The sequence below is a fragment of the Pongo abelii genome, chromosome 23 (assembly GCF_028885655.2).
Source record: "Pongo abelii isolate AG06213 chromosome 23, NHGRI_mPonAbe1-v2.0_pri, whole genome shotgun sequence".
Taxonomy (NCBI): Eukaryota; Metazoa; Chordata; class Mammalia; order Primates; family Hominidae; genus Pongo; species Pongo abelii.
This window is the reverse complement of record NC_085929.1, coordinates 44269452-44294580: the sequence shown is the minus strand read 5'-3', so window position 1 is coordinate 44294580 and position 25129 is coordinate 44269452. Positions and strand designations below refer to the sequence as shown.

At 55.9% G+C, this 25129-nt stretch overlaps 1 protein-coding gene and 1 long non-coding RNA gene across 15 annotated transcripts in view; one reads left to right on the top strand and one right to left on the bottom strand.

Annotated features, from left to right (window-relative positions):
* The window catches only part of TRIOBP (TRIO and F-actin binding protein), a 76971-nt gene that overhangs the window by 12645 nt on the left and 39197 nt on the right, over positions 1–25129 (bottom strand). For 2 of the 14 annotated variants that reach the window (XM_054543403.2, XM_024239710.3), the window contains exons 10-17: positions 22582–22659; positions 20265–20402; positions 9521–9577; positions 6402–6509; positions 6196–6285; positions 5729–5838; positions 3245–3770; positions 2109–2219 (exon numbers count right to left, since the gene is read on the bottom strand). In XM_054543403.2, the coding sequence (XP_054399378.2) occupies positions 2109–2219; positions 3245–3770; positions 5729–5838; positions 6196–6285; positions 6402–6509; positions 9521–9577; positions 20265–20402; positions 22582–22659 (1218 nt within the window). Of the gene's footprint in view, positions 1–67; positions 1957–2108; positions 2220–3244; positions 3771–5728; positions 5839–6195; positions 6286–6401; positions 6510–9520; positions 9578–14913; positions 15103–20264; positions 20403–22581; positions 22660–25129 lie in introns of those variants that run through there. The other 12 variants (XM_054543404.2, XM_054543406.2, XM_063723051.1 and 9 more) reach the window with 8 other exon arrangements.
* On the top strand, positions 15306–24701 carry LOC103888968 (uncharacterized). The gene is made up of 3 exons (XR_010139526.1): positions 15306–15696; positions 20538–20684; positions 21595–24701. It is a non-coding gene; the product is annotated as an uncharacterized LOC103888968 (long non-coding RNA).

The window sequence follows — 25129 nt, the reverse complement described above, 5'->3', positions numbered from 1 at the left end:
AGCGATTCTCCTGCCTCAGCCACTGGAGTAGCTGGGATTATAGGCGCCCACCACCATGCCCTGCTAATTTTTGTTTTTTTTTTTTTTTTAGTAGAGACAGGGTTTCACCACTCTGGCCACACTGGTCTCGAACATTTGACCTCAAGTGATCCTCCCACCTCACCTCCCAAAGTGCTGAGATACAGGCATTAGCCACCGTACCAGGCCAGAGCTTCTAACTTTTAGCTCAGCACTGGAGGCCTCCACAAGAGGCACCAACCAGCCTTCCTTCTCATGCCCCAGCCAATGCCTTCCTGAGAGCCCCCTCATGACGTGACCTCCCCTTGGAAACTTCTAGAAGGCTCCTGCTGCCTAGGGCCTGGATCTCAGCCTTCTTTTCTTTTCTTTCTTTTTTTTTGAGATGGAGTCTTGCTCTGTCAGCAGGCTGGAGTGCCGTGGCGCAATCTCGGCTCACTGCAACCTGTGCCTCCTGGGTTCCAGTGATTCCCCTGCCTCAGCCTCCCAAGTAGCTGGGACTACAGGTGCGCACCACCACACCCAGCTATTTTTTGTATTTTATTAGAGACGTAGTTTCACCATGTTGGCCAGGTTAGTCTCGTTCTCCTGACCTCGTGATCTGCCCACTTCGGCCTCCCCAAAGTGCTGGGATTACAGGCGTGAGCCACTGCGCCTGGCCCCTGCTTTCCTACTTTAGATAATGGTGTGATAACTACAGACAGCTGATTGTCAAATTTTTAGTAATTCTGTGATGTAGTTGTTAAGCACAGCCATTAACAATGAAATTTATATACTTTAAATTAACTACATTAAAGACAAGGCAATAGATACTCAAATTTATTACTTCCTAAATATTTCACTGTGTTTTATTATGCGTGCTCTTAGGGTCAATCGCATCTACCGTATCTGCATGGTGGAAATCCCAGTGAACAGTGTGACATCTCTTCCCAACTCTGTGTGCAGGGACTCTGTGCTGGGGAGGCAGCACCGGCCACCGTGGGAGGGTTTACACTGCAGGATTGGTAAACATTACACATCAGGGCTTGATTTATTGTTTTGTTGATTGTCTAGACTTAAGCAAGTGATAAGAAAATGCTCATAATGCAGATTAAACTTAAAACTATGTCACATCTATAACCATTACATTGTAAATAGAACAAAAAGTTGCAAAAATATACTTAATAGAATATTCTCAAATATTCTCAACAGAAAACTACTATCCGATTTAGCAAAGAAGTAGCTGACAACGTGGACCAGTAAAGTTTCAACAAATGTCTTCTCATCTTACTCATTACCACAAACAAAAGTGTCAACCAGTATACATGTTAAAACAACCCCCGTTTGTTAATTAGTTGTGGATACAAGAGTATGGAAAAAATCACTGAAAACATTCTGAGAAAAATCCATTTGCTATACGGAATTCACAATAAAATTATATATTTTTTATTTGTAAATTGTGTACTAAGTATTGTTTTTATGGGTAAAATTTATAATAAACTTATATATGTGTACACACACACGTTTTTTCTAGAGTGTTAGTTTGTCCTAGTTGTGACAACCAAAAGTATTCCCAGACACAGCCAAATGTCCCCAAGGGGGACAAAATGGACCCCGTTGAGAACCACTGTCCTAGGCGGACGGTGCATTCTCTGAGGGCTACTGGAGGCTCCCCTGTCCTGCAGACCTCCTTGTGTGGGGCCTCGGCCTAGTGGGCCTTGGCAGGATTTCCCTGTGTTCAGGGAGTGACTCTCGGGGCCACTAGCCCCCCACTTCCCCGGGGCAAGGGTCCGAGTGCAGAGTGTCACACGGGGACTCACACACAGGCTCTGCAGTCAGCCGGACCCTCGCTCAAATCCCACCTTTGAGACCTGCAGGCGGGGTGACCTCGGGCAAGTCACATAACCTCTCAGAGCTCAGTGGCCTTGTCTGTAAAACGGGCACAGTGATCACGCCCACCAGCTGTGGGGAGAGTAAATGAGATGACGCATGTCAAATGCCCCACACAGGTTCCAGCACACACAGGAAGGGCTCCCAAAATCTCGGCTGTTTCCTGATAACACGGCAACCAGAAACCTGCCTCCTCCCCCTGAAAAACAGCCCCCCAGCCTTACCTGTGAGATGTAGCCCGGGGGGATGTGGCCATCCTCCTGGGATCTCAGTGTGCTCTGAGGAGCCTCCCCTTGGAGACGCCACGCCTCCAGCTGGGCCCGAAGAGCCTGAACCTACGAGGAAGAAGGGTGGTCAGTGGGGCCTGGAAGCTGGGGCAGGGCTGGTGGAAGGCAGTGAGGAGCCCCCAGGCTTCCAGCTCCACATGGATACAAGCCCAGCATCCCTGGAAGGCTTAGAAATGGCTCAGGGTTTGAGAAGGGCAAGCAGCCCTGGAGTGAGACGTGGCCAGGGGACACACTGGGCTGTTTCCTGGATGGCCAGGTCAATGACCTGGGAGATCCTTGGCCCAGAGAAGGCTAGACAGGGTTAGGAACAGGAAACTGTGGTCACAGATGTTTACGCATCATGGAGGTGACAGAGGAAACATCTTTGAGCCTCAGTTTTCCCGTCAGTAAAACTGCTGAGGTCCATCCTAGGGGTAGAGGCCGCTGTGAGGATTCCATGAGTCAGTGCACGCAGGGAGGCCACGTGCAGAAGATGTACAATAAACGGTCTCTCCCTTCTTCTTCTTCTTCTTTTTTTTTTTTTTAAATTTGAGACAAAGTCTGGCTCTATTGCCAGACTGCTGGAGTGCAGTGGCTTGATCTTGGCTCACTGCACCCTCTGCCTCCTGGGCTCCAGCCATCCTCCCACCTCAGCCTCCCAAGTAGCTGGGACTACAGGTACGCACCAGCACGCCCAGCTAAATTTTGTATTTTTTTGTAGACATGGGGTTTCGCCATGTCGCACAGACTGGTCTCAAACTCTTGGCTTCAAAGGACCCTCCCACCTTGGCCTCCCAAAGTGTTAGGATTACAGGTGTGAGCCTGGCAGGCCTCTCCCTTCTCTTGCCACTTCTTTTCTCTATGGCTGCTAACGGCAGAACCAGGGAAAAAAAAAAAAAAAAAAAAAAAACCAAACTACTAAGGTCTAAGGAAGAAGATTCTAGTTCGCAGGAGTGTGGGGTGCACACTCACAGCAGATCAGGGGTGAGCTCCCCATCACTGTAGGAGTGCAAGACAAATGCCAGGGCATGAATGCAGGGACTGGAGGGGCGCTGGGGCAAGGGGCCTCCTAGAGAGCCAGCCGTGGTGCCTACCTCCTTCTCCAGTGCCTCGTGGCCGTCACCTGGGGGCCCTCGGCGCTCTCCGCGGCTTTGGTTGAGCAGGGCAGTGAGGGGTACCCGCTTATTCTCCCGCAGGGGCAGCTTCTCCAGCTCTTGCCACTTCTTCTCAATCTCCTCACTGAGCCGGTTTTGCTGGTCCTCAGTCAGGGGGGCACCCAGGCCCCGGCGCGGCCCCTCACCAGCTGGCACCTCTGGGGTCCTGCTGTCTGTGGCCTCAAACCACTTGCGCCGCTCCTCGGAGCGCTGGGCCAGGTCCCGCTCCAGCTCCTCCTGCTTGGCCAGGCGGTCAGGAGTGCGGGCCGGGGTGCGGGCCCGCTGCGGGGAAGCCTGGGTCAGCGGGGAGAGCTCCACGTAGTCCAAGGCCTGACGCTGCCCATCCGCCTTCCGAGGGCCACCCCGGCTGATGACCTCAGAGCCCGCCCGCTGCTCCCCTGCCTTCAGGGGGCCCTTCTGGGTGCTGTAGCTGTGTAGCGCGTTCTCCTTATTAGAGTCCGAGAGCCTAGGGCACCAGCAGAGCCACGTCAGGTGGGTCCTCACCCCCTCAGTCCCACAATGAGCACTTTTGGAGCGACACCTGTGTGCTAGGCCCTGCGCCAGGGGCTGGAGACAGACCCCAGGGAAGGAAGCAGCCCGACCTGAGCTTCCTAGTTAACAGACCCCGGGAACATCCCAGCTCCACCTCTTGACAGCCCAGGGACCCACCAGGATGCCTGGCTTCCCTCGCCCCCTCTTGTTTTTGCTTTTCAAGGGACAGGGTCTCACTCTGCTGCCCAGGCTGAAGTAGAGTGGTGTGATCATAGTTCACTGCAGCCTTAAACTCCTTAACTCAAGTGATCCTCCTGCCTCGGCCTCTGGAGTAGCTGGGACTATAGACATGCACCACCACGCCCAGCTAATTTTTTAAATTTTTGATAGAGGTGGGGTCTCAATATATTGCCCAGGTTGGTCTCGAACTCCTGGGCTCACGCGATCCTCCCACCTCAGCCTCCCAAAGCTCTGGGATTACAGGCGTGAACCACCACACTGGTCCCTTCGCCCTCTTTGAGCTTCAGTGACCTCATCTGTAATGTGGGACAGCGACGCCTCTCACAGGATGGATGTGAGGACGGGGTGGGCGAATGTGGAAAGCAGGCAGGGGGCTTTTTGCAAATGGTGATCAATGAGTTGATGTAGGAGACCAATGTCCTGGGTTCCCGAGGCTCACAGTGGCAAGGGGGATGCCCACAGTCGCTGCTGATGGGGTGAAGGCGGGACCTCGGGGTGCACAGAACACAAGTTGTGGAGACTCTGAACAACTATGGCAATTCTCTTTATCCACAGTCTTGTCATAGCTGGGTACGTGGTCACCCTGCCAAAAACTACACTTGCAGTATTCCCATAGCTACTTGTAGCCATGTGACTATAGGCTGCTGAGTGGGTGTGGCAGGTGGCTCCCCTGAAAGGGCAGAGCGAGCCTCACCAGGCCAGGACTGCATACCTCAGGGCTGTTCTGAAGGGAGACATGAACATCTATCTTGATGAAGCTACTGTGCCTGGGGTTTCTTTCTTAAAGCAGCTGGGCCTATACGCTAAGTAACAGTCCAACTGCACAGTGCTTCAGAGTTCACAAAGTGCTCTGGGCACATCCTCGCACATGTACAGACATGACATGCTAACGTGACAGATGGGGACTCTGAAACCTAGACGGGAAAGCCTCTGGCCTAAGGCTGAATAGCTGCGGTGTGGCCAGGCTGGGGGACTCAGCCTCCGGGCTCAGGTGATCCTCCCACCTCAGCTGACAGACACACCCCACCATGGCCAGCTAATTTTTAAATTTTTTGTAGGGACGAGGTCTCACTATATTGCCCAGGCTGGTCTTGAACTCCTGAGCTCAAGTGATCCTCCCGTCTCAGCCTCCCAAAGCACTGGAATTACAGGTGTGAGCCACTACACCTAGCCCAGCCCCCTTTAATACCACACTCTGTTCCCACTGCCCAGCAGCTCCAAGTCCCAGCCCGCCATGGACATCTGGGGTTTATACTGTGCGGGGCTCTGCCACTGGGTAACTCAGCCCTCCTGCCCCAGTACCCATGGCAGCCTACAGAGGGAGTGAGCTCCCATTCCTGGGAGGCGTGGCCACCAAGGTCAAACTACCTAACCACCCCTTCCCAACACAGGCTTAGACACGGCCCCCACGGCACAGGCACAGAGACACAACAGCCACCTGGCAGGGGCTGTTGACTCACAGGCATCTCCTCCAAAGAGAAGAGGCCTCATCACATTTGGGGAGGCAGATCAAACCTCAAACCTTCAGTGTACTTCTGGATGATACCGAGAATGCTCACTACTCTCTTCCCATGTTGTTGACAGAGAAACGAGGGCCCAGAATGTGCAGCCCTCAAGTGAGTGCCTAGAAACCCACTCAGGGACGCAAGGGTAAGTGCCTCCCTCAAGGCCCCAGTCCAGCTTAGTACATACTTGGTGACATCTGGGGCTAAAGTTGGACGCACGGTCTTTCTCAGAGCCTCAATCCAGTTCCGCCGGATGCCCGAGGTCATGGCCGACAAGGTATAGACAGCATCCTTGGTCTGCAAGTCCACCGCACGGGTAGGTTGCCACACGGCCAGCCCCATGACTCCTTCCCCACTATGGACCCCAGGGAGGGTGGCCCTTCCTTCCCAGGATGCATCTAAGGTCTTCAGTCTGGGGTGGGCAGGGAAGGGAACCTCCCTTCCATTGGCCTGGGAAGAGCCCTGCTGGCTCCAGCATCTCCCCCAGATATGCTAAGTGTTGGCATCACAGCTCCGGCTCTGAAGACAGAGCCTCTGGGTAAATGAGTGAAAGGATCCAGTCTCCATGGTGAGCCATGTTCAACACCAAAACCTTCCCCAGGGGCCTCCAGCCACGCTGCCCACCACCAGCCCCCAAGCTGCACGCAGCCTCACGTGGATCTGGAAGCCATAGTTGCGCTGCACCGCGTACTCAGTGACATCCGTGCAGGAACGCAGGTCGATCTCACCATCCAGCTCATCTGCCTGGAGAAAGAGGGCCCACTATGGTCCGTGTGGGCCCTGGTGTGACCCACCCCAGTGACCCCAGCCAGGCCACCCCAGGCCCTTCCGGGGGTTCATCAGTACACCCATGGCCTCACCTCCTCAGCAGTGGAGTCTCTGTAATATTTGAGACTTGAATCTGTCAGCACAAACCAATGTTTCTTCCACTGCGAAGTAGAGGTGGTGGTGAGCGAGGGGGAGGGAGGCTGCAAGGAGGATGGAATGAAAGAGCCAGTGTGTGTGATTGTACAGGTGTCCTGTGTGGCTGCCAAACTGACTATTCTGCACACAGGAGGGGTGGGGAGGCAGAAAATGCCAATTTGAGACCTGGCCCCCACATTTCCTCTCTGAGCCTCAGGGGTAGCATCTGTGAAATGGGTTGGCTTCCCCTCCGTAACCACACCCTCCCTTTCCTTCTTGGAGCTCCTTTTAAGATTGCCAAGGCTCCTCAGGCACCCTGGACCCAGTGCAGACAGGGAGGGGTGATGACCTGTGTAAACCAGTCAGGGACTTAGCGGGGCCAGGATATCACGTCTTTTTCCGTGTTCCCCCAAATCATCACCATGGTCAGGGACAATGGTCCCCTGGGAAGTAGGACTGGATGGAGCCCTGGAGTAGGAGTGAGTGCCAGGCATGATCTGCTGCTTTCTTTTTTTGAGAGACGGAGGAGGCTTGCTCTCATTGCCCAGGCTGGAGTGCAATGGTGCAATCTCCACTCACTGCAACTTCCCCCTCCTGGGTTCAAGTGATTCTCCTGTCTTAGCCTCCTGAGTAGCTGGGATTACAGGTGCCCGCCATCATGCCCAGCTAATTTCTTGTATTTTTAGTAGAGATGGGGTTTCACCATGTCAGCCAGGCTGGTCTCGAACTCCTGGCCTCAGGTGATCTACCTGCCTTGGCCTCTCAAAGTGCTGGGATTACAGGCGTGAGCCACCGCGCCCAGCCTCATGGTCTGCATCCTGAACTATAGGCTGGCTACCCGTATCCGCAGCGCGTGAGAGCGCACTAACCTGTAAGTTTAGGATTTGTGATTGGGTGCCTTCCTGCAGTGCCTGTCTCTGCTCCAGCTGGGGTTAGATTGGCAGGACACGTAGGAAAGGCGTGGGGGCACCAGAACAGCCCGATATTATGCCAAGCCCAGCCCACCTCTGGGCTTCTGGTCACTCCACTGGAATGCCAGTCGCGGCCTGCCCACTGCCAGGGTCAGTGCATGTCACCTGGTCCCCAGCCCTCCTGGGGTTCCCTCACATCACCAAGCCCTGTCTGTGCTGTTGGATGTTTCAAGTACTTAGTATTCTCTCCTCAAGAAGACGGTAAGTTTTCAAGGGGCATGCAACGATGATACCTTCTGCTTCTTTCCACATTGCCTCCCTGAGAAAAAGAGTCTTGTACCCAAGAGTTCCGTTTTTCGCTGTGTGCCTTTAGGCAAGTGTCTCCACTTCTCTGAGCTTCAGTCTTCTGAACTGTAAAGTAGGGCTACTAAGAAGTCCCTAGAGCCGGGCACAGTGGCTCGTGCCTATAATCCCAGCACTTTGGGAGGCTGAGGTGGGTGGATCATCTGAGGTCAGGAGTTCGAGACCAGCCTGACCAACATGGAGAAACCCTGTCTCTACTAAAAATACAAAAAAAAAATTAGCCAGGCATGGTGGCACATGCCTGTAATCCCAGCTACTCGGGAGGCTGAGGCAGGAGAATCGCTTGAACCTGGGAGACGGAGATCGCAGTGAGCCGAGATTGCGCCATTGCACTGCAGCCTGGGCAACAAGAGTGAAACTCCGCCTCAAAAAAAAAAAAAAGAAGTCTCTACACCTTCTGGTGAGGAGAGCAGTGCCTAACCCTCTCTTGTGTGTATGGCTGTCATGTCCCTTGGCATAGGGATGGACACCAGGTCGTTGGGTTTGTTCTGGGAGGCCAGGCCTCTTAGAAGCATTTTGCTCTCACTAAGTAAACGTAGTTGCTGCTGCAGACCTCAATTGCCTCTCTGTAAAGTAGGACAGGGGTTCTATGCCAAGAGGTTTCTTTAGCTCTTCCAGGCCTAGCCTATGACTGTCTGAGATGGAAGCTGGGTGGAGCTCCATGGGCCTCAGGTGTGCTGAGTTCTGAGCCTGGGTCTGCCCAGGTGCTCCTAGGCCTGGAAGAGACCAACACCCTCATGGGCCCGTCTCCTGTCTGTGCACCAAGGGGTTGGGCTGGCTGAACTCCCAGGGCCCTTCCAGTTCGGACATTCCAGAACCCTGTGATAGAGGATGAGTAATGGCCAGCTCTGGGTGGGGCCTGTAATCCCTCTGCCCTCCGGGGACCCTGGGTGGGGAGGCAGGAAGGGGTCACTGGCGGGGTGCCGGGCTTTGTGTGAGCCTAGAGAGCAGCCGCCAGGGACGGCGGGCAGGCAGTGGGTAGGGAAGGCTGTGAGCTGGAGGGAATAAAACATGTGGGCCGGAAACACAATGAAATCCCCTCTGGCTCAAAGCCCTCTCCGGCATGCAGGCTGCACGCAGACCAGAACAGCAGGCACATGCAGGGCAGGGGTGGGGAGACGCTCCTGCCCAGGCAGTGTGGGCAGGGAGCCAGCCTGGCAGCCGAAAGAACAGAGCTAGGGAAACGGCCACTGTCCCTGCTGGGTCCAAGGACACATATGCCAGAGGAAGGGAAGGATCTTTAGCTGAGCCCACAGTAAGTGCCAGGAGCTGTGTGGCACCTGTATGTGCTTGATCTCTGACCTTGTTATCCACTCTGGAAAGAATCGCCATTATCCATTATGCCCATGTCACAGATGTGGCCACTGAGGCCTAGAGGAGGCTTTGACTCAACCAGTGGGGCTCCAGGTGGGTGAAACCCCAGCACCTGCGCCCTGAGCCCCACCCCCTCAGGCCAGGCTTTAGGAATCTGTGTCTCGGACCAGACAGCTTCTATGAGACCTTCCACCCAAGACCCTCAACTCCCACCCAGGCTCCTACTGAGGTGGCAGGGCCAAGAGACTCTTGATGAGATCAAGGGATGGGGCACTGGGTGTGAGGGGCTAGACGGCCCCTTGCTGTGATCCCTTTTACACACTGCAGACTGCTCCAGGAGGCAGAAGCCTGATGGGCAGCCTCCGCCCCTCCCAGTCCCTCCCCCAGGGTTCTCACACCAGCCCCAGCCCCACCCCCACTCCTGGGCTGCCCAAGGGCCCAGCAGCAGCACAAGCCAGCTTCCTCCCCTCCCGCCTCAGTCCTCTTACCTCTCCAGGCTCGTCCAAGATCGACATCCATCCCTTCTTGAAGTTGAGCAGATCGGGCTGTGGGAAGATGAGGAGAGAGGTGAGCTGGGTCCAGCAGGAAGCCAACGGGGGCTGGGGAGGGGGGCGTGCTGCACCCACCCTGTCCCCAAGTCCTGTGGGACCGAGCTCCTGGGAAGCCAGCCAAGAGGGCTAAGGCCCTAGGTAACCCCCAAGTCCAAGCAGGCCTCCTAGCCACTGAGGCAGCCCTGGCCCCTTTCCTGATAGTGGCACTCAGAGAGTCGAGAAGTTGGGCTGGGTGGCTGGCACACACACCCAGATGTCCCAGGGGCCTCTCTCCAGCCGACCCCTCACCCAAGAGTGGGAAAGAGGGGCTGGGAGGACTCTGCCTGTATAGAGACCCCTGAGAGCTCAGAGGGCAGTCCAGACCAGCAGCACTGCGCGAACTGTCCAGTTCCTCCCTCTGACGAGGACCAAGTGCCCCACGGACCCTCCCATGGGCCCGCCAGTCCTGCCCTTTCCTCGGCTCCAGGAGACTATGGGAGGTGGAGCCAGTCACAGGCTGGGGTCAGAAACCCTCTGGTCCCCGCCTAGATCTCTTTGGGAAGGGTCAGTCCTGGCAAGCCCTACCTTCCGGGTGCCGCCCAGGGGGGCACAGCCCCGGGGTCTGGGGGCTACCAGCTGCAGCATGTCCCATGGAGACCTGTGCCAGGCACCCCCACCCAGGCCTAAATAAAGAAGTTGCTCATCCCGGCATTTTTCTGACCATGCTCATCTAGTGGGTGCCAACCACCAGACCCTCCCTTCCTGCTAGGGAGATCTCTCTCATCTAAGTCCCGGTCCCTCTGCAGTCTCCGCTCCTGCCACTGGCGGGGAGGAGGTGGCCACCTGTTGCCATGGCTCTGAGCCTACCTATCAGCCCCTACATCGAGGCCTCACCAGGCCAAGGTGTCTGGTTGCGGGCAGAGAGCGGGTGGCATGGCTCAGTGGGGTGGGCGGTGACAGTGGCAGCTGGAAACCAGAGCCACCTTGCCTGGCCACCTCTTCCGACCCACCCTCCACCCACGGAGCCCCTTCTCAGGTATAGGAAGTGGACCAAGGGGGGCTTGGGGCAGCTGAAGATCCAGAACCCCCCATAGCCACAGTTGGGGGACCCAGTAGGTTGGCATCCCAGCCCCTCCCTGCATACCTGTGTAAGGGAGAGACACAGGTTCTGCTCAGGGCCGAGAACCCCTGGGGCTGCATTTGTCCCGCTGCTCTGTATTCTGCCCACCCCGTCTTCCACCTGAGACGGAGGCTGCCCAGGGCGATCCCAAGCTAAGAATGAAGATTGGTGACCACAGCTGGCTCCACTTCCCCTCAGTCTGGGACCTCCTGTGGCCCCAGCGCCTTGCAGGGGGCTTGACCACAGCAAGACTCAGGAAAAACTTGCTGAGGAAATATCTACCCCCTGGTCTAAATTTCTGTGCTTTTTGGGCCATCTCCCCAACCCCCACCTAGCCCAGAGGAGCCAGGCTTCCTGGGCCCATAGAGCTGGCACCACTGGGCAGTCCCAGGCGAAAGTCCCTGGGCCAGGGCTGGGAGATTGGGGCAGGAATGACAGGCTGTCAGGCTGGAACCTCTAGGGCTGCCTGGGAAGTGGAGTCACTGTGACCTTCCTAAGTCACATCCCCTCTCTGACTCCTGGCTGCCTGATGTGGCAAATGACGGGGCGGTCCTCCCCTCCTGCAGCTTCCGACAGGACTGAACGTGTCTGTACAAGGAGAAGCCTGGTGATCCTCCAGAGCCCAGTACAGATACATCACATACCATGTCAGACACGCCATGACACAGTGACCTTGGGGATAGAAGGTCACCAATTTCAGTTTTGTTTTGTTGAGACAGGGCCCTGCTCTGCTGCCCAGACTGGAGTGTGGTGGTGTGATCACAGCTCACTGCTGACTCAACCTCCCGGGCTCAAGCGATGCTTCCAAGTAGCTGGGACGACATAAGCACTCCACCATGCTCAGCTAATTTTTTTTTTTTTTTTTTTTTTTTGTAGAGATGGGGTCTCCCTATGTTTCCCAGGTTGGTCTCAAATTCCTGAGCTCAAGTGATCCGCCCACCTTGGCCTCCAAAAGTGCTGGGATTACAGGTGTGAGCCAATGTGCCCGGCCAACCAATGTGAGTTTTTAAACTGGCAGGGAAACCTGTCCCCAGGGTCAAAAGGTCTGATCATCTAAATCTCCCACGATGCCCCTTCGTACAGGGCTCTTCAGGCCCAGCTACCTCTTCTTCACCTGCTAGAAGCTCAGTTTCTCCTTCGGCCTTTCAGGAGTACTGGCAGGTTCTCACAGCCCCGCCTCCTACCTGGCCAGGGACACAGCCCCTCTACGCACCCTCGGGCTGGCGGGACTCACTCAAAAAGGCTTGGTATCCCAGGCTTGCTTAACAGTTCCAGGGACGGCTCCAGGTGGCTTTATTTATTTATTTTTGAGATAGAGTCTCTGCTGCCCAGGCTGGAGTGCAATGGCGCCATCTCGGCTTACTGCAACCTCCACCTCCCGGGTTCAAGAGTTTCTCCTGCCTCAGCCTCCCAAATACCTGAGATTACAAGCGGCCGCCACCATGTCCAGCAAATTTTTGTATTTTTAGTAGAGACGGGGTTTCACCATGCTGGCCAGCTGGTGTCGAACTCCTGACCTCAAGTGATCCATCCACCTCAGCCTCCCAAAATGCTGGGATTACAGGCACACATAAGCCACCACACCCGGTCTCCAGGTGGCTTTAAAACAAAGTCCAGCTGCCTCAGGATGGCAGGGAAGCCTCATCACACTCTTCCAGCCTGGCCTTCCCTTCCTGAGGGGCCCGTGTTTATACCACTGCATGTTCCTTGCAGATCACAACACACCAGGACTCCGGGCCCTTCATATGTGCCGTGTCCTTGGCCTGAAATACTAGGCTTCCTCCTCCTCTGGTGACCAGGCGAGCCCCTACTCAGGCCTTAAGACTCAGCTTAATGGCCACCTCTGGGGTCCCTTCACAGTCCATGCCACTCACCGAACCACCAGCCGCCCCTGTCCTGCCCTCCCACGGCCCCTCTCAGAGGCCTCTGTTGCATCCATGACTATCTTGAGGCCCTTTACTTATCCTTCACAGGCTAGACTAGATGCAACTCACAGTCAGGGGCACACACTGTTTACCTGCCAGGACCCAGCACAGATGGGGGCTCAGGGAGTGTTTGCAGAAATTTCTTTTTTTTTTTTTAAGCATCAGGCACTGTTCTAGGCCAGGAAATTAGCTGTGACCAAGAGCTGTGGCCCCTGCTCTGGTGGACTGTAGGAAAGAGACAGTAAACAAGGGACCAAATATAATTTGATGCCCATCAGGCGAGGGGGAAGGCTGCTCCAGGAGCAAAGCTGCACCCAGGCAAAGGCAAAAGGGGTGGAAGAGAATCCCAACTCCCTGAAGCCCCAGAGCTTCACACACTCACACACCTGTGCCACTTGCTCTGTAGGGATCCCTGATTCAGGGCAGGGGGCCAGGGGAGGAGGGTGTGAGGCGGGTAGAGGAGGAGCACCAGCTGAGAGCAGGCTGAGGTCTGCATGGCAGCCAGGATGAACTCAATGAACACTATTAATGGTGATCATAGCCTCCTCTCTGCTCTAAAACCTTTCATGGCTCCCTATTGCCCCTGACAAAGCCCTAGCAGTGAGGCCCTCCTCCCCAGACCCCTTCCCTATGCTCTTGTTACTTCTCAAACACGACCACCCGCTTCTGTCCACACTGCTGTCTCCTCGCTAGTCCATCTCTGCCTGACGAGGCCCTATAATCACAGGAGGACACCTCCCTCGGGAAGGCTCCTGCCACCAGCAGGGATGTGCTGTCCCTCTTCCAAGCACCCCACACGCTGCTTCCGGCAGCCTTACCCTTGCTCAGCACGCGCTGCCCCCAGGACAGGCAACTGTGCAAGAAAGCTGGAATGGACCTGGATACAAATTCTGGCTTGGCCTGGGACTCAGAGTTACCTGGGGCATGACACTTCACCTCACCATATCTTGGTTTCCTCATCTGTTTGATTAAGATGTTACTACCAACCTTCAAGGATCAAATCTGGTAACGTGAAAGCACCCGGCTGAGGGCCGGGCAGGCACTCGGTGGGCAAGGCAACCTCTCTCCTCCTGGCTCCAGGACACTGACTCAGCTCCTCCCCCCCACATCCCTTCTGCTCCTGACAGGGAAGGGGAGGCTGCTGACGACAGGAAGGGCCAGCGGGGAGGTGGCAGGATGTCCAGGAGGAGGCCGAGGAAGTGCAGGCAAGGCGGTCTGGCTATCACACTCACAGGGCAGGGGCTACGCGTGCCACGCCCCCCAGCAGCCCAGCCCACTCCTCCGCAGGGTCTCCACTCCCCTGAAAGAGGACTACTGGCGCCTGTGCACACACACACCCTGCTCATCCTCCCCCAGGAGAGCCACTGGGCTGTCAGAGCCTCCCTGAAGCACTAGCCAGAAACCAAAAGCAGCCCCACCCCTCCCTTCCCGAACATCACGGTCAGTGGGCCAGAAGGACCAGGAAAGGAGCTACTCCTTCCCTTATACTTGGGGTGACCTCGGGCAACTCACCAGCGCCCCTCCCCAAGCCTCAGTTTATCCGGCTGTGAAGTGGGGAGTCCAGCGAACCCAGCTGTGAGGCTCAATATGCTAACTATGGCACAGGTAATTGATGGGGCTTGGGTACAGCTCACCCCCATGAGAAAGGCAAACCCCTGCCATCGTGCCCCCTACCCAGACTCGCAGGCTTGTCCCAAGGCCCCAGGACCGCTGCAAAGTGCAAGCCCAGGAGGACGTGGTATCCCGCTGCTTCAGACGTCCCGGGACTGGCTCCCGGGCTGTGGGTGGGGCGGCCCGGCCACTTCTCGCCCACCCGACCTTGGGCCAGCGGCCATACGGAGGGCCGGCCTACCCAGGCCCGGGTCAGCGCGACCCATCGGCGCCCAGGAGCGCCCCTCCCCAGCCCAGGCCCACCTCCGCTCCTCCCTGGGGCCCCTGGCCGCCTTGGGGAATCGGGTCTTCGCCTAGGGGGTTGGAGGGGAGGTGGGAAAGGGTCGCCCCGAATCCACCCGTGACTGGTGCCACAAGTGTGAGGAGGGGGCGCCCGGGACGGGTCGTTCAGTCCCCTCGGGGTCGCCTGGGCTCCCGGGGGCGAGTGGGCGACGGAAGGCGAGGAGGAGCCTGCGGGAAGGGTGAGGCCGGTCTGGCCGAAAGCGCTTCGGAGGTGGCCCCGTCTTCCGGCCCAGCCCTCCTCTCGCCTTCGGGAAATGAGGAGGGGGCTGCCCCGGAGGGGAGAGGCTGGGCTCTGCCTCGGGTCGTCGCCCTCCTCCCGGCCTGGGGCGCGGGCGGCTGACGGGGGCACTCACCGTCATGGCGGCGCCCCAGGGCGGCGGGAGCAGGAGGCAGGAAGGTGGACGCGGCTCTCGGGCCGGGCTCCGCGGCGCGGGGACGCCGCCGCCGCCGCCCCTCTCTGCCGCCCGCTGCCGCGCCTCCGGCCCTTCCCTTCCCCGACGCTGCCCCGGCCCCTTCCATCCGCCCATAAAACTTTTTTTTTTTTTTTTCAAACTTCCTGGGAGGACCCGAGCGGGCCAATGGGTGGCGGGGAAGCCAAGACAAACAGCGGCGGGGGCCGCAGCGGGCCAATGGGAGCGCGGGACGGGCCGGGGGCGGGACCTGCCGCGACGGGACGGGCGCGCGAGGGCGGCAGGGCAGCGGGACGGCGGGGCGGGCGGATGGGGCCGCAGGGAGGGGAGGGCGGTGGCGGCTGGAGGGCGGGCGGGCCCGGGCCGCGGGCGCGCTGGGAGGAAGGAAAGGCCCAGGGTGCAGGTGACTCCGGCAATGGCGCGGGGGCGGAGGATGCGGGCGGCCGGGCGTGGCACGACTCGCCCAGGCTCCGCTTCCCGACCCGGCCCCGGAGCGATGGGTCCGCTAGGGCTCGGCGCCCTGATTTGGCGGGGACCGGGGCAAAGCACCCAGTACTAAGGACTCAGCGAGTCCCACTCGCCAAGAGTCGATTTTCATCCTCACCACAGACTTGGGAGGGAGGCATCATTTTGCTAATGAGAAAACGGAGGCTCAGAGGGGTGAGCCGATTTGCCCGAGGTCACACAGGAAGAGGCGGAATTCCTAGCGAGTAAGCTGGACACAAAGTGAGTTATTGGATGGCGGGGTCTTTCCCAAATGCCCACTCCTCACAAATGGGTCTTTTTTGGTTTGGGGTTTTTCAGGTGTGGGCGTGCACCCGTTGCTCAGGTTCCCAGAACCCTGGGCCGTTTGTTAGATGCTCTTTTCCCGCAGGTGAGGAGGGACGGTGGTGGAATTGGTTGCTAAATGCACTAGGAAGTTCGTGTGGCACGGGGATTCCAGCCTAGTGTTACCTTAAGCAAGGTACTTCTCGGTGTTCAATTTCACTCTCTGTAAGATGGGGTAATGCTGTTATCTCATGAGGTTGCTGGAAGGATTGAGTGTTAATTCAAGTAAGGCACCTAGGACAACCTCTTTATCCCTCATTAGCTATCCTTAGGCAAGGAGGCAGGGAAGCTTGGAATAATTGGCATTTCAGTTATTCTGCCATCTTGATTTGAGGTTCAAAAATTACTGCTCTTGCCGGGCGCGGTGGTTCACGCCTGTAATCCCAACACTTTGGGAGGCTGAGGTGGGTGGATCATTGAGATCAGGAGTTCAAGAGCAGACTGGCCAACATGGTGAAACCCCGTCTCTACTAAAAATACAAAAATTAGCCGGGCGTGGTGTCAGGCGCCTGTAATCCAGCTATGTGAGAGGCTGAGGCAGGAGAATCGCTTGAACCCGGGAGGCAGAGGTTACAGTAAGCAGAGATCGTGCCACTGCACTCCACCTTGGGAGACAGAGCGAGAGTCCCTCTCAAAAAAAATAATTATTGCTTTTATAATTACTGCTCCCATTTTGCAGATAAAGAAATGGAGGCCCAGGGAGCTGAAGTTCTTTCCCAGCATTTGCTGCCGGGAGTCTCTCCACCATGAGGAATGAGGCTAAGGTTAAGTCCATCTAACTCTAGAAACTGGCCTTCTGGCACCCCGGGCTGAGTTTTCCCACCCTACCCTTGCACCTCACTCCGGCAGTCAGTCCTTGGGAGAGTGAATGAACACGCAGGAGACCTCACCTACCACCAGGGTCCTGGCCCAGTGCCCTGGGCACCTAACAGCACCAGCCTCCTCCAGGCTTTTCTGGCCCCTGCGACTCCTCCTAGTACCCTCAACACAGTGACCAGACCACTTCTCTGCTCAAAGTTCTTCCACACATCACCAATGCTGACAGATCAGTGCTACATTCCTGTTCTAGGCAGTCAGGAACCATCACAACCTGGCTCCTGCCTGTCATCCTGGCCTTCCAGATTCACATTTGACAGGCTGGAGAGACACATACTTTGGTCAATTTTGCAAAATACAATAAGTAAATAAAGAGATACACAACACTGGAGGCCGGGCGTGGTGGCTTATGCCTGTAATCTCAGCACTTTAGGAGGCCGAGGCGGGTGGATCACCTGAGGTCAGGAGTTCGAGACCAGGCTGGCCAACATGGTGAAACCCTGTCTCTGGTAAAAATACAAAAAATTAGCCGGGCATGGTGTCACTTTGCTGTGATCCCAGCTACTTGGGAGGCTGAGGCAGGAGAATCGCTGGAACCTGGGAGGCGGAGGTTGCGGTGAGTGAAGATCACGCCACTGCACTCCACTCCAGCCTGGGCGACAGAGCGAGACTCCATCTCAGAAAAAAAAAAAAGATACACAACACTAGACTACTAGGAATTCCCAGGATAAGACAGGTCCTTCTACCCCCTGACTGTTCTCTGCTGTGCCTGGAACACTTCTCTTCCTGTCTTCTATACCCCAGCACGCGCGTGCGCACACACACACACACACACACACAGCACACACACACACTGATCCTCTCTCTCTTTCTCCCCTTCCCCTTCCCTCCTTCCCCCTCCCAATGCTTGTTGGCCTGGAAACTTTCTTCCTTCAAGTCTCAGGTCAAAGGAAGCCAAAGTGTCCCCAGCAGACTTAGGAACTGCTGGCCCAGTGCTCCCTACATCTGTACATTTCCCCGCTAAAGTGGTGACCACACTGTTCTCATCAGTTACATGTCAGTGTCCTCACCTAACTGTGCTCCAGTGGCCAGGGCTGGAATGTTTTTTGTCTATATCTTGGAAGCCAGCCTAGGGCCTAGGCCCATAGTACATCCTCCATAAGCACAGGTTGAATGAATGAATGCACCGATAAAGGAACCACAACTCATCCTGGCAGGTCAGAGATGGCACAGCCTCAGGGACCCAGGGGTGAGTTATTAAACCGGCAAAGACCAGAGCTACCAAACTTTGAGATTATCCAGTCTCAAACCGTTACTCTACTGAGAATAATAAGGTGAGGCTCAGAGAAGGGCACACAAGTTAGGTGCCAAGCCAGAACTCGACGCCAGGCTTTCTGGCTCTTGGCCTTGGGCTAATTTCACTGCTTCAGCCCAAGAGAAGTTTAAATCTGCTCTGTGTAACTGGGAGGCCCTGCTGGCAGTTCCATCCCTAGCTCTTCATTTCCCTCACTCTCACATGAGAGAACCACTGTAGCCAACCTCACCAAGCCTCGGTTGCCGCATCTTTCTAATGGGGAAAATCTGTGGGGACTCCCAGAGCTTCAGGAGGGCTCAGAGAGATCAGGACGTGAAGGCAGTGGTGTAGGGGGCGTGTTGGAAGCACTGGGCTCTGAGGTCAGCCAGAGCAGGGTTTGAATCTCAGTTCTGCCCCTTGCTCCCTGTGTGACCTGGAGCAAGTGACCCTCCCTCTCTGAGCTTCACTTCATCATCTGTAAAATGGACATTAGGAGTCTAACTGCACCTGGGAGTGTGGATCAAATGCAATTAGGTGGCGTCACGCAGTGAACACAGAACTGGGCATGTAGTAGGCGCACAATAAGTGCTGGTTAGCATCACCAGCATCGTTACCCCAGAGTGCTTTCCCTGCTTCACTCCTCCTTCGCCCTACCAAGGACTTACCTGCCCCCTCCTGCCAGACGTGCTGTGTGTTGGTGACCTTTAGTTAGACAACGTAATTCCTGCCCATGGCTTAAAGGTACCACACTACTCAGATAACCATGCTTGCCTGCTCACCCTCGGTGCCTTAACCACAAAGAGCAGCGAAAGGAAATTCTGGGCTCGGCTGGGTGACTCACGCCTGTAATCCCAGCACTTCGGGAGGCCAGGGCGGGCGGATCACTTGAAGTCAGGAGCTGGAAACCAGCCTGGCCAACGTGGTGAAACCCCGTCTCTACTAAAAATATAAAAATTAGCCAGGTGTGGTGGCACACGCCTGTAGTACCACATACTTGGGAGGCTGAGATGGGAGAATCGCTTGAACCTGGGAGGCAGAGGTTGCAGTGAGCCGAGATGGTGCCACTGCACTCCAGTCTGGGGGATAGAACGAGACTCCATCTTAATTTAAAAAACAAAAACAAAAAAAAATGCCTGGCGTGGTGGCTCACACCAATAATCCTAGCACTTTGGGAGGTCGAGGTGGGTGGATTACCTGAGGTCGGGGGTTCAAGACCATCCTGGCCAACACGGTGAAACCCCGTCTGTACTAAAAATACAAAAAATTAGCCGGGTGCAGTGGCACACGCCTATAATTCCAGCCACTCTGGAGGCTGAGGCAGGAGAATCACTTAGACCCGGGAGGCAGAGGTTGCAGTGAGTAGAGATGGTGCCACTGCACTCCAGCCTGGGCAATAGAGCGAGACTCCGTTTTAATTTTTTAAAAAAAGGAAATTCTGAAGTGGATGGGAAAGTTAGTGTTTCAACAACAGCCCCGCAACTTCCATGCATCCTGATCTCGCTGAGCCCTCTCTGCAGCCCTGAGTCTCCACAGACTTTTTCCTAATAGACGGATGTGGCAACCGAGGCTCAGTAAGTTTGGCTGCAACCCTTCTCTCATCTGAGAATGAGGAAAATCAGCTCCTTTATACCCCAAGCTGTGCGACCTCAGGCAAGTCAGCTCACCTCCCTGGGCCTCAGTTCCTTCATCTGTAAAATGGGCACACTGTCTCTGAGGTGTCCAGCCTAGTGCTGGACTCAAAGCCAACAGCCGTGAGTGAGAGAGTCAGCCTCTCACCGAGAGAAGAGACCCCATGAGCCAGCCTGTGGCTGCTGGAGATGGCCAGGCCCCTTCTGTCCTGCTGTGAAGGGGGTGGGAGGGAGTGGGTCTCAGCTGCCTGCCCTTGTGGAAAACCCAGCCAGAGGCTTGAGTGTTTCCAGGCCTCTCTGGGCAGGGGATGGGTTACGTAACGCCAGATGTTTGTGAAACTGGCTCAGGCCCAGGTCTGAGACACACTTTGCAATCCCAAAGCCACTTATAAGCTCGCCTTCCCTTCCCCCATACCTGGCTCCCCGTTGGCCCAGCGCTGGCGAGAGGCTGCTGATTGGAAGCTTTCAGCTGTGTAGATTATTCCATCACCCCTCACTCCAAAAGCTGAAAGCAGCCCCCAAGCCTGCCCCGGAAGTGGGAAACCCACTCGCTTGCTGAGACCAGGATGAGCTTAAGAGCTCTGCTCCCACCTCTCCCGTCATGCGACGGCCCCAGGTGCCTCCTCCTCAGCCCCCACTCTCTCTCCTTTGCTTAACAACCCCCTCCTCCCTCCCATCCCCGTCTCTATCCACCCTCACCCCTCCAGTCCCCACTGGAGCCAGCCTACCCTTCGCCACCTGAGGACCCCCAGAGACAGCAGGAACGGATTGAACAGCGTGAGCCGGTCCCCGGGCATCCGCCATGAGGTCACCAGTCGGCCCTTGAGCGGGCTCCCAGCCTTGCCCTCTGCTGGCCTCTTGTCTGCCTGTCAAACAGGGTCCAGTGTTGGCCCCAGGTCCCTTTGGCAGGATGGGGGCACCCCTGGCTACAGCCTCCCCTGCCCATTCTGTCGTGTCCCCGGCCATGGAGCCCCAGGGTTCCCATCTTTCTCTCCTCCCAGAACTGCCGAGACAAGAGCTGGTGAACTTGCTCACACTACATCGTGTTTGACTGACAAGGCTCCCAGGGCTCAGCACCTTTGAAGGTGTGCACGTCATCACCCTAAAGTCAAACCACGGGCGCCAGCTGGAGGGGGTGCAGACCACAGGTATGTTTCCGCCCATATAGTGTTTTCAGAGTATTTCACATTAAGTTAGAGATTTCACATATAAATACATATCTCCAGTGTTTCTTGAAATATCGAAAGATGTGGAAACTCTGGGCCTGTCTTCCCCATGGCAACAGCTATCTGGAACTGAGGAGTCACACAAGTGCCCTTGGTGCCCCCCCCACCTTCTCACCATTGTTACCTGCCTGGCCTACAGGGCGTTAGGTTTGTGACCCCAGCTTAAGCGAAGGGAATGAGTTGTGGACTTCCACAGACACTCCTACCAGAGCCCCCAAATGCTCCCTCTTTGGAGTCGTCCTGGTTGGGGAAACCAAGGCCCCCGTGAAGCAGAGGCACTTGTCCAAAGTCACACATAGGTTACTGGGAAGGTAGGAGAGAGCCCAGGGTCCTCGCTCTGGAATCTGCAGACTCTTTGGAAGCGGAACTTGAAGCATCAAAGCACAGGTCCAGGAGGGCTTTGGGGGTAGGGGTGCCCCCGACCCTGCTACCACATTCCCCATCACAGTCCTGACCACAGGCATGCAACTACCTCACTAGACTGAACTCTTTGACGGCGCTGCAACTCACCTGTGACCCGCACCTGGGTATACAGAAGGCGCTCACTAAGTGTGTGTGAATGAATGCATGAATGAGGTGGTTATCAGTTGTGACCAGTCAAGGCTGCCTAGGGGTGGGGGTAGGTTGAGATATTTTCCACGTTGATGGGCCGGGCCCGTTTCATGGAGACTAGAGGGGCACCCCTGCATTGCTGTTTCCGCCCCGTTCACTACTCTGGCTCCAGGATATGAAGAAATAACCCAGAAAGAGGAAGAGCAAAGTTGTCGGAGCCCCTGGGAGGGCTGGCGGCGCCTTTAGCGACCAGTATCTCCTGTCCCCTCCCATTCCACAGATGGGAAGACTGGACCGCTCGAAGTTACAGCACTGCCGTTCGAAGCCACGCAAGAAATCGGGGCAGGGACGGGGGCAGCATGGGTGCCGGGTGGAGGTGCAGAGAGAGCACTGGGTGGTTCCTGGGCCCTGGGTTCTAGTCCCAGTCCAGCTAGCCACTGACTGTGTAACCTGGGACGACTCCCCTGCCTCCATTTCCTCATCTGCACAGTGAGGGTTTGGGCAGAATTCCCCCAGCTTTGACTCATGGCAGGGCCCTACTTGGGGGCTCCATGCTGCCCAGTGGATGCTCCCTGCCACCCCTGGCTCTTCAGGAGGCAGCAGGGGGAAGAGCAGGATGGGAAAACACAGCCCCAAACAGTCTGTCTCCTCGTCCCCCACCTCCCACTGCCCCACGGCCCTCAACTCTGATCTCACCTCTCCGGAGGCTGAGGGTGACGAGAACAGTCTGTTTGGCAGGTCACGGGGAGAGGCAGGCAGAGCTGTGCTCACCAGCTGCAGCCAGGCCTCAGAGCAGCATCCGTAGGTCCCACCCCCGCACATATCTCTCCCGCCTCCAGGACCCTGGAGACCCTCCAGGCCTGGCTGACTGGACATATCCTCAGCTGTCTGACTCCTGCTCCTGGAAGCCCTGCTCTTTCAGCCTGGCCTGGCCCTTTCAAACCGGAAGGATCTCTTCCCACAGAGATCACTGGGGCCAAACCATCATTTGCCCAGGGAAAGACATTGACCTTTTCAGTCCCAGCAAATGAGAAGCATGGCCGAGGGTTCTGACCCCAGGATCGCCCACCTACCCAGGTCCCCAAGCCAGAAGGTGGCTCCTGCAGAGCCCCTCTTCTTAAGGCCCCACCATGCACACAGATGACCCCATGGCAATGCCAACTTTGGTCTGGATGATTCTAGGGCTCTTCTGAGGAACGAAGCCCATCTGCAACCTGCTTCACCCTCCCATCCCCACCGTGTGTACCCACACCCATGACCCAACTACCGAGTCTGCCTGCTTCTGGTCAGTCAGGGGGTCTTGGCCTCTGCTTGGTTCTGACTCCTCAGGCTCCTCTGGTTGGAACTGGAGATTAAAAAAAGAACACAGCTTAGCCCAACTTATTCTCCAGGGTGTATGCATCTGTCCACCTCATCCATCCATTCTATCATCTGTCCATGCAACACCCATCTAACGTCCAGCATCAGTAGATCCATGTATCCATCCAACCATCCAGTGTCTATCACATGACTCACCCTCTCATGTATCCATCAACCATTGTCTATCACCCATTCATGTATCTACCCTCCATTGATCCATCACGTATCCATTTACCCAATACCTATATATCCTTCTCTCCATCCATCATCCATCTACCCATATCTCCAACATCTGTCCACTATCTGTCATCCGACATTCATCCATCCATGCCACATCTATTCATCCATATTCCACCCAACGTTCATCCATCCATCACCTAAGCAACATCCATCATATATCCACCACCACCATATATTCATCACCCAGCTATCCATCCGTCATCACCCATCTGTCATCCATCCAAAAGGTGTCTATTATTCATTCAACATGCATCATTGATCCATCACCGGTTCACACATTCACCCTCCATTCATCTATTGTCCACCCACTGACCCCTGTGTCCTCCATCTTGCATGCATCCACTGAGCTGTCCCCTCCTTTATGTCAGTCCCTGGGCCAGAGCTAGAGTTACAGAGATAAAGCAGGTAGAGATCCTGCCTCTGTGGAGCTTATGGGGAAATGACAACCCCATTAGATGGATGTTGCATGGACAAATGGAAGCAAAACTGCCAAGCCCAGAAGGGGACCATTACTAGGAGTGACTGTTCAGGGAAGGCTTTTCAGGACAGGGAGCCTGACCTAAGACTTCGACAATGAACAGGCGTTTGGTGGCTGAACAGGGAAGGGAAGAGCATGTGCAAAGGCAGGGATATGTGCTCACAGGCCCTGCAGCCAGCTCAGCACCAATGAGGCAAATCGGGAGTGGAAGGAAGGGAAGCCGGCCTTGAGTGCCATGCCAAGGACTTTTTTTTTTTTTTTGAGATGGAGTCTCGCTCTGTCACCCAGGCTGGAGTGCAGTGGCGCGATCTCGACTCACTGCAACCTCCACCTCCCGGGTTCACACCATTCTCCTGTCTTAGCCTCCCAAGTAGCTAGGACTACAGGCGCCCGCCACCACGCCTGGTAATTTTTTGTATTTTTAGTAGAGATGGGGTTCCACTGTGTTAGCCAGGCTGGTGTCGATCTCCTGACCTCGTGATTTGCCCGCCTCAGCCTCCCAAAGTGCTGGGATTATAGGTGTGATCCACCGCACCCAGCCATGCCAAGCCAAGGATTTTCATAGGAGCAGCTGGAGCCCCAGCAGGACCTGGTGGTTCCTCGTTTTGTCATCTGAAATGCCTTTCAGCACATGGTGCTCCCATCCCTTCCCAGCCACCATCTCCCAGCCTCCTGAGAACCCTGAGCTTCACCGTGAAACTGAAGAATCTTTCTAACTTCCGTCTTGACCTGGCCGGTCTGCAGCACCCAGCATGCCCTGGGACACAGCACTGTGTCCTCCTTGAGCTGTCTGTGTGCCTTCCCAACAAGCCTGACAGCAACCTGAGTGCAGGACGAGCTGACTTATCCCTACTTCTCTGATGTCCACGCACTGAGTTGATCGGAGGGTCAACTCATCAAAGCCACAGGGAAATACAGGGGAGAGGGTTCTCCAGTCCTCCCATGGGCTCAGGAGCTTTGTGACGTGGTGGTTAAAAGCACAAACTTAGGCCGGGCATGGTGGCTCGCACCTGTAATCCCAGCACTTTGGGAGGCCAAGGTGGACACATCACCTGAAGTCAGGAGTTCAAGACCAGCTTGACCAACATGGAGAAACCCCATCTCTACTAAAAACACAAAATTAGCCGGGCATGGTGGCACATGCCTGTAATCCCAGCTACTCGGGAGGCTGAGGCAGGAGAATAGCTTGAACCCGGGGGGCGGAGGTTGCAGTGAGCCGAGATTGCGCGATTGCACTCCAGCCTGGGCAACAAGAGCGAAACTCCGTCTCAAAAAATAAATAAATAAATAAATAAAAATAAAAGCACAAACTTTGGAGTGGATGCTTTGATCTCGTTTCTCACAACCTATACATGTGTGACCCCCAGCAAATGCCTAAGGAGTCTGAGCCTCAGTTTCTCCATCTGTCAAGTGGCAGCTGCCTCCTATCCACTTGAGGCACATATGGCAAGGCCCTGGGCCCAGCACGGGGTGCACCCTGATGCCTGGAAGCCCTGCTCATCCTGGGGCAGGTGGCGTCGGACTTTGCATCTAGGAGATGAGGAGGCTTTGGAGAAACAAGCAGGAACCCCCATGGCATCCCAGTGCTGCCCGTCAGAGAAGTGGTTGGTCCATCTTACAGAGGGAGAGAGGCTGTGTTCAAAACCACATGCCGTCCTCCCGATGAGCTATCTCCAGGGTGCAGGATTCTGGCCTCCAGGACCCTCCCTGCCCACCATCTTCAGATGAAGAATGTTCT